Source organism: Capsicum annuum, chromosome 3 (genome assembly GCF_002878395.1).
Source record: "Capsicum annuum cultivar UCD-10X-F1 chromosome 3, UCD10Xv1.1, whole genome shotgun sequence".
In the NCBI taxonomy this organism is placed as follows: Eukaryota; Viridiplantae; Streptophyta; class Magnoliopsida; order Solanales; family Solanaceae; genus Capsicum; species Capsicum annuum.
The window spans coordinates 117,460,519-117,469,287 of NC_061113.1; the positions used below are offsets into that span (position 1 = coordinate 117,460,519).

At 31.5% G+C, this 8,769-nt stretch overlaps 1 protein-coding gene across 1 annotated transcript; it reads right to left on the reverse strand.

The window, feature by feature from the left end:
- Window positions 1–2,415: 2,415 nt before the first annotated feature.
- LOC107866263 (histone-lysine N-methyltransferase, H3 lysine-9 specific SUVH6-like) lies at window positions 2,416–6,147 on the reverse strand. The gene is made up of 2 exons (XM_016712398.2): window positions 5,922–6,147; window positions 2,416–5,569 (listed from the first exon to the last, which is right to left on the reverse strand). The coding sequence occupies exons 1-2, from the start codon at window positions 5,946–5,948 to the stop codon at window positions 3,035–3,037; spliced, it is 2,562 nt and encodes an 853-aa protein (XP_016567884.2). The 5' UTR covers window positions 5,949–6,147; the 3' UTR covers window positions 2,416–3,034.
- Window positions 6,148–8,769: the final 2,622 nt, after the last annotated feature.

An 8,769-nucleotide genomic window follows, 5' to 3' on the forward strand; every position in this document is an offset into this window, starting at 1 on the left:
TCTTCTAAACCTAAAATGTATGTAGAAATACTTTTAATTACTAGTCGTTTTACTATTATTTGAATTTGAATTTTTATGTTTTATATCAAACTTTGTGAACGATACATTGAGAATTTTTTATTTTTTTTGCGTTCCTTTGTATTGTCAAAAATAATTTATGTTTTGGTTTAAAAATTAATTTAAGGTTTTGTTTACTTTTAGGAAGTCTGACTGCATTTTATAGTTAAATGTCATAAGAAGTGGTTTGTTATTTTCTAAACCAAGAAGTGAATAGAATAATAAATGAAGTATTATATATATTGGATTTATAAAAGATACTTAGATATATTTAGGAGTAAAAATATAAGGGGAATGGACAAGAGTAGACACTCGGCTAAAAGAATTGCCGCCGAGTGGCCATTGATTTTGAATTTCCAAAATATAGCCATTTAGGCCATTTTTTGCTACTGCCTTCATATTTTTTTCCTTGTCTTTTAGCTATTTTTTTAAAATTGCTGCTACACTTTTTAAAAAAATCCATTGCTTGCTCTCTTTTTCTGAAAAAAATCTTTTTGTCCTTTTTTCCACTATTTTATTTTTTTTCGCAGCTCCATTTTTTTAAAAAAAAAAAAGTTATTCTTCTAATTGGTGTAGTTTTTCTAACAATCAAATACAATTTTATAACATTGTAATTGTTTCTCTTATATTTTATCACTCATATACAATATTTGATATCAAATACATGAATCTTTGATACCAAATACAAATACATATTTTACACAATAATTGCATAAAAGTGTATCAATGTGGTGTAAATGTATATCAATGTGATATAAATGTGTATTAATGTGGTATCAAAGTGTATCAATTTAGCATAGAGACTCATATGTCCAATTGGGCTAAATGGCTAAAAAACGGAAATAAATTGGGCCGACTGGCTCCAATTGTCCACATTTTCAAATTGTGGGTCATTTCTTTTCAAAGTAGTCAGCCCATGTCCTTTTTCCAAAATATAATTATAAAAAGTATAAACAACATAAATACCAACCCTTTTGGAAGTAATTACACTCTCTCACTTTTTTAATTACTTTACACTCTCTCCCTATTAATATACATAAAATAGCCGACATATACATAACATTCTGTGTATATGTTGAAATTTTTGTAATATGTTCAGCAAGCTGAAATTTTTTGTAATATTGAAAACATAAGTTGTGTATTTGTGTAATTTTTAGTTATAATAATTTTTAATGGGTTAACGGTTTATCCGATAAGAAAATTGAGCAATCCATCCTCACACCAGTAAGCCATTAATTATAAAATTTTGATCTGTTTTCCAACCTTTAATTTGATAACACATTTTCAATAGCCAATAAATTAATTTTGCGATTGAATTAACGATTACAATTCGATTCTGAACAATCCTACAGAATACATAGTTTTGGCTTATGTGGCAACAGAGTCAACATGGACTTGCTCTCTTTTCTTTGAACTTGGTGGTCACCCTCCTCAATCCTCATGCTCAGGCTCTTTCCTATGACTATTGGTGTAGTCTATCCATCTCTTAATCCTACTTTTCATTCTCGAACGAAACATCTAGAAAAGCCTTTGGCTTCGGCTAAGTTCCAATTATTACGTGATAAACTCAAGCTGAAAGTGTCACCTTCATCCGAATTCTTATCGATTACTATCTCAAAATATTTTCTATGCTTGCACGGTTAGGACTTGTAATCTCAATTACTATTACTGTACGGTGATCACGTCTATATATGTTTCACATAGGAATACACTGGAACTAGTAACGTCTGAACTGACTATTAACATATAGAGAACATGAAAGATGAGCTGGCCAATGGAGCACTTCTTTGATTAAGATTTAGATGGAACGTTAAGTAAGATAAATACATCAATGGGATATCCAAGATTATGTTCGGGAATAGATATATACTGTGTTTGATTATCGGTATAAATTTATCCGTCAATCAAAAACAATATAAATCTAATCCCAAACTTAATCCGGGATGTCCCACCTTATCCCGTCAAATTTGAGATTATTTTAGCTCACCCCCCATATTGGATAATTTAGTCCAACTATTATAATCTCATGACTATAATCTCAAAATAATCTAATCCTCATACCATAAACCCCTAACAAATAATTATAAGCCAAACTAGATTTATATAGAATTGGTAGAAGAAAAACGTCTAGAAAATAATAGCTGCAAAGTAATTGCTGAGAAACGAACTGTTGCACGAAATAAAGAACCAAAAGTAAAAGCTGTCCAAAATACAGTAAGACAAAAGTCTGGTTACAAAGAAAAATTGAGTTCAATAATCATGTGACAACGCTGGTATTCATTGCTACTCGTGCATGGAAAATTCATCCGCTGAGTGTAGTTCAAAGTTTTAGGCTGTAGAAACAAGATTAAACACACCACTCAATTGATTCACCCAGCCATAAGCATACATGACAGAAACTGAAGAGAATCAGCAAAAGAGTATTAACTGAACAATCATATTGTGTTGGTTCAATGAAAAATTTTTACTTGTGAATTGCAATAGCAAAAGAGTGCAATGTTGCGCACCATGGCATAGTGGTCAATAATGTGGATTGAGCATCATGAGCTCTCAGGTTCAATAACCAACAAAAACAAAACACTAAGAGATTTCAACACATCTGTGAACAAAGTTACCTGCTTACTGTTGCTGGCGAGAGAGGTGGCAGGAGCAATGTTGTAGTTTAGATAAACTCTCTCAAGGATTTTGGTCCAGGGTGGTAAATAAGCCTTATTTCGGCAAGTCTAAATCTAAGATGCCGAATAAGTGTTAACTCCCTCATGAGTCATGTGGTTATACAACCATCTCAAAGACCAAATAAAAGTCATAAAAGATAGGACATTAAGCATAATACACGTTACAAGAGATCAAAGTTTTCACAATTAAACGTAAATGGAATAACAAGGGATCAAAAAGTTGAAATGACAAGTGCACAAAGATTATAAAAATGATACTTCAAATATCGCGTCAAGAGGAATACTCTTACATGAGTAGTTCTTTAGTACATTCTCCCCTCGCACTTCCGGGAGCCACATCTACAATTCTTTCTCTTCATATTGCCATTTTTATCATAAACATGGTCAATGTGGTAGTTGTAGTGATAAGTAAGTTCCTCTAATGGCGGAATACTCTTAGAAGTGAAAAACATTATGTGAGGTACTCTCCTATCACCATGGTAATACATGACATTTTGAGCATAAAGGTTTGGTGAGCAACTATGGTTGATAAATCTTCCAACATTCCCATATCTTAACGCATCAAGGGTAAATCCATCTTCATCCTTCCTTTGCAAATAGTTTGACTCAACTTTGAGGTTATTATTGCGCGCAACATTCCTTTTGGGGATTTCTTCATCGTAGTTGCCAACATCAAACAAGTACTCATCACGATCTATTCTATTTTCAGCTTCCCTTTCATCAAGCAACTCCCCAACATACTCACATATAAAACTTCCACATGAGATATAATCTCGTGACCTCAAACCCCATCCTCTTGATTCAGTCTTGAAAACCTCCAAATGGTACCGCGGACCATGTTGGCTAACTCTATTTTTGCAAGAAGGGGGACATTTGCAAGATGGACCACACTCATAAACAAGAGGTTTTGCTCTAAGAATAGAGCCTCTTGTATTGAATGGAATCTCACCTCCATTCCTAGAAGCACAAGAGCATTGCTCAGAATCCGAGCATCCACTTGTGCAATTGCAACCTTCAGGTTTACAGATATAATACCAATCTGGATATCGCATGTTGGTGATGTAAGTGAATGGTGGGGGTCTCTCATCGTCTATCGTATTGACAGCAGGGATCGGTATCTTCTCTTTTCCTTGCGAGACATCATAGTCCACAACAAACTCCAACTGCATAATCGACTTTGTTTCCTTGTTAACATTTTCAGGAAAATGACTTACCTTGACTAAATTTGGTAGCCGTGACACTAGTTCACGAGTAAGATTTGGTTGGCCAAGTTTTCTTTTCAGTTCAAACTTGAAAACATATTTTCCAGTTGGAGCTCTTTCTTGCCAACACTTAGTCACAGTGTAGAGCCCAGCGTAAATGTATCGTACATCACTCTTTTCTCCATTTACTCTTTGTCGACCACAAATAACCCTCACGGGATACCCCAAATCCATGGAGTTCTTCAAGGCAAGATTACCCCCTTGAAGCTTTTGATCTTCCACTCTTGCATTAAAAGATACTTTTGGATTCCCACCTTGACCTACATAAATGATCGTTTCAGAAGAAATGGATTTGTTCTCATACCGACCAGAATCAACAATGCTAGTTGCGACACGCTTCCTGTTAATATTCACATAATTGATACCCTTAGTAAATTGGTGATGCAGTCCAATTGTAACAAGTTCTGCCCTGAACCGAAATTGATCCCCAATTTCAACTCCAGGAACATGTCCAAAGGTCCACTCACAATTTATCCACTTTTTCTGATTTTTCAAAGTCATTGCTGCCTCTGTATGGATTCTTCTTTTAGATGGTCCTTCATGTTTTTCTGCTTTATCTTCTAGCAGAAGTTTAGTGTAAACGTCATCAAAAAGTTTCAGAGTCTTTCTAACTTCTTTCACTTTCTGAATATGTTCATATTCAGTTAACAATCCATGACCAGAAACACCACTCATGACACCAGAATTCGTTAAATATTCTTGAGAAACTCCAAGATCTGTTTGCTTTTTCATGAGCGCAGATTCATATTGACCCCAATTCTTATAGACAAGATCCTGGCCTTTGTTCAGTTCAATGTGCTGCTCAGAACGTATGTCTTCGGGCATTGGCATGAAATTGACGGCATCTTCAATAATAACCTTGTTTGTTACGTTTCTAGGTTCATTTCGACCTTCAATTTGACTTTCTTCAATAGCAGGTAATTCTGGTCCATTTTCAACAGGCTCGCCTTTTATAAACCAATCACATGTATATCCTGTATCAGTTGATGGCTTTTGGAGAACCTCATTAACCAATACGTCATGCTGTTGAGTAGACTCGTCATAAATAAGATTTTTTTCTTTCATCTTCAAAGGTTGATTGCCATTAGTAGGTTGACATGAGGTATTCAAACGACTTGAATCACCAGCCTCTTCTGGACGTGCACCAGTTGCAACCAAATCATCCGTTTTAACTTGCCCAGGTTGCATATATTTTGCCTCAAAATTACTTCGCACGGAGACACTTGAGGGCTCAACTGACTCGATCACATTCGAATTAGCGGAGCATTGAGGATCGCTTCCATTCTTCTCTTGAGGAATACACGGGCCGCATCTCTCAGGAAAATTCCTAATAGCATCTACTTTCACACGCTTAGTAGTAGTAGTGGATGGAAATTCCGGGCAGATCTTAACGTCAGCATGTTGTTGAACTCTGCTTCCGTTGTTTTCACGAACAAATGCACCACAATTTTGAGGAAAATTGCGGGTACTATCAACTTTTAGGCTCTTAAATGTGGAGGTAGATTTAGTATCAACGCTCTGATTAAGTCTCTTCCCTAACATCTTTGAGGGACTTCTTTCAACTAACACCGACATCTACAAATTATAAAGTAGGCACAACTTAAAAAACAACCTTCCTAAACAAATTGTCTCTCTATATATATAAATCTTAAAGTTAATGAGAACTATCATAAAATTCGGGTTACGAAATTAGCCAACATTATGGTTATAAGTTCGCGTGCCTCGTGGCGTTTCTCAGGCTAACAATTTGGTTACAGGTTAGCTTTCAACAAAACCTTGTACAGATAATTTATACAGAATTCAAAACGCAAAAAAGTTTGTAATTAAAATCGATAAACAAAAAAATTGGCTACGAAAAGAAAAGAAAATTATGCCTGGGAGATTAAACTAAAGAATTTGAAAACACCAAGAAAAGAAGCAAACTTACTTGAAATATGTTTTCAAGTGCTGGCATAAGATCAGAACGCTCTTTTAAACCAGAAACCCCACAACACAAAAGGTTGTCATGGAACAAACATTAGTATGGAACAAGGGGAAGGCAATATCAGGGTCCTATTTATAATAATAAAGTGAACGTACAGTAAGGTGCGAATTTGATTCCTATCCAAATTAGGTTTCTTTAAACCAATATTTTCCATAGCAAACATGGCAAGTCATATACAAAGTTACCATAATTAATAATCCTAACTTAGGTTTCTCGTAACTCGGTGTATTTTATTCCCCACAGTTCCCTTTAATTATCTCTTTTATTTTCACTTTTGGATTAAAATTCGAAAAATAGCTTTCCTATTATACGTGTTCAACAAGGAATACAAGTGCAAGTATAATATCACTGACTTATAGGGATGGTGAAAATCAAATCGATTTTTATTGAGTATTGGTTCAGTTTTTATTTTTCCATATATATAATTTATTATATATTTTTCTTAATTTCTCTTTAATTTCTACAAACTAACAAAATTAATCAATTTTCTGAACTAACATTAAGTTCAAATCGATTTTTATTGAGTATTGGTTCAGTTTTTATTTTTTCATATATATAATTTATTATATATTTTTCTTAATTTCTCTTTAATTTCTACAAACTAACAAAATTAATCAATTTTCTGAACTAACATTAAGTTCAAGTTTGAAAATTCTTGTATATTAAAGTAAAAATTACATTGCATAGATAAATAACTCCTTAGTAGGTGGTGCGGATAACTTGGGTAATTTGCGTGGATAACTAATAGATAACTAGTACTTACTAGTTCTATCATGTTAAATGAAATATTATGTCATAGTATTCCTTAGTTTTTTTGTATTAACCTTATTAATTCTTGTATATTATTTTTAAGGGATTCTATATGTTTCATATCTCTAGTTTTTAGGTAGTCAAGTAGATATTTCTGTTAATCTTATTTGCTCCATATCTTGTCTCCAATATTCTAAGTATTCATAGTTTATCATTTTATGCTATAATAGTTGTAATACTACAAATTTCTTAGTAATAATTTATTCTAATTATACTATATCTGATATTAAATTCTAGGTTATTTATTTCGTTAATTATCCTGTATTTTTCTTCTATGAATAATTCTATGTCTAAATCATAATCTAAACTATCTTTTAGTTCTAGTTGTTCCAAGGTTTTATCTATCCAAATTAATCTTTCTTTTAATTGTTTTCTTCCTCTTCTAAGCTGGTTTCTATAATTAATTTCTTCGTATAGTCAACTTTGTTTTTCTCTAACTCTTCTTATATATTCTAACATTTTTAATTTGTATAATATCCATTTGAATAATAACTATCTAAATATAAGCAATAGCTATCATTATATAAGTGTAAATTTTCTATAGAACTTAATGACTCTTCATTCAAATGAAATACCTTTTCGTATATAATTTTCTCTATATATACTATTTCTATATCCTTAAGTACATACATAACAAGTATCTTAAATTTATCTATCATTCCATCAGATAGTAGGTAGTCATTTTATTTCATATGATGCTATTTTCAAAATATTCCCTTCAATCATATACATAACAAAATATGGTCATCTTAGATCACTATATACAAGACTATATTTACAATCACATTTACTAAAGTAATTATATCCTAGTATTTTTCTAATTTTTAATATCTTATTCGGTATTGGATAATAATATGTCATTGTTTTTGCATTTAGGTTTCTATAATCAATAGTCATTCTACTTTTTTCTTTTTTTGTTCACTATGTTTATTTACTATAAACGTTGGACTATTGTACTTACTATTACTTTTTTGTATGTATTGTTTTTCTAATAATTCATCTATATGCATTTTAAATTCTTTTAAATCATCAAAGTTATATGTTAATGGTTTTTGGGTTATTATGCCATTTTTATCTATTAGCTCAATTTTTACAGTAGTTTTATGTCTTTCTCATCCTTTTAATGGATCTTCATTATATAGTTGTCTTAATTTTTTCTTTATTATTTTTACCTTATCTATTGAAAATATCGTTATTTCTTCTTTATTTATTGAAAATATAACTAGTTCTATTATTTCTTCAGTATTTTTTATATTTTTTAATTTTTGTGTGATTTTTTCACTTCCTTTTATCCAATCAGTTTTCTTGCTTATTTTATTAATAACTCTTTTTACTCTTACTTTTTGTTTACATGGTGTTGTAAACCACCAGTGTGTTCTAGTTATTACATGTGAGCATGATTTATCTAAAAATGGCATTCCTAAAAGCATATCTTTTGATGTTAGTTCATAATTATAGATTTCTTCTATTGTTAATATCTTATCCCATACTTGTATTTTTATATTTCTAGCCTTATAAGTAATTAAGCTTCCTTCATTATTAAATCCTCTAACTACTATTGGTGTTTTTAATTTATCCCATTTACTTTTTGGTAAACAATTATATCTACATAAATTGGCTTCTGCTCCTGTATCTATCATTGGTGTATAATATCTATTATAATATCCTTCTACCATTATTTTCATAAGTACATATATTTTCATATCATGTCAAAGCCCTCTTTATTAATAATTTTTCTCTATTATAGGTTATGGTTATTTGTGTATGTTCTATATTGTAGGGTTTTACTTGTTCTAACCATTTTATTCCTAATATTATGTCTGTTTTTTGCATATCTTCTTTTATTTCAAATTCTATTTTTATTTTTCTAACTCCTAATATTATTTCTTTTTCTGTTGTATCTTTAATGTCTATTAGACTCCTTGGTAGATCTGGACACATATTACTATTGGATTTTATTTCTTCATTTTTACTAGATATT

What these genes read in the sequence shown, in the direction of transcription:
- LOC107866263 (XM_016712398.2), bottom strand. Translation starts at nt 5,948, where the DNA reads ATGCCAGCACTTGAAAACATATTTCAA. An exon ending in CACTTGAAAACATATTTCAA is followed by an intron (nt 5,570 to 5,921) that starts GTAAGTTTGCTT and finishes TATAATTTGTAG; the next exon opens with ATGTCGGTGTTAGTTGAAAG.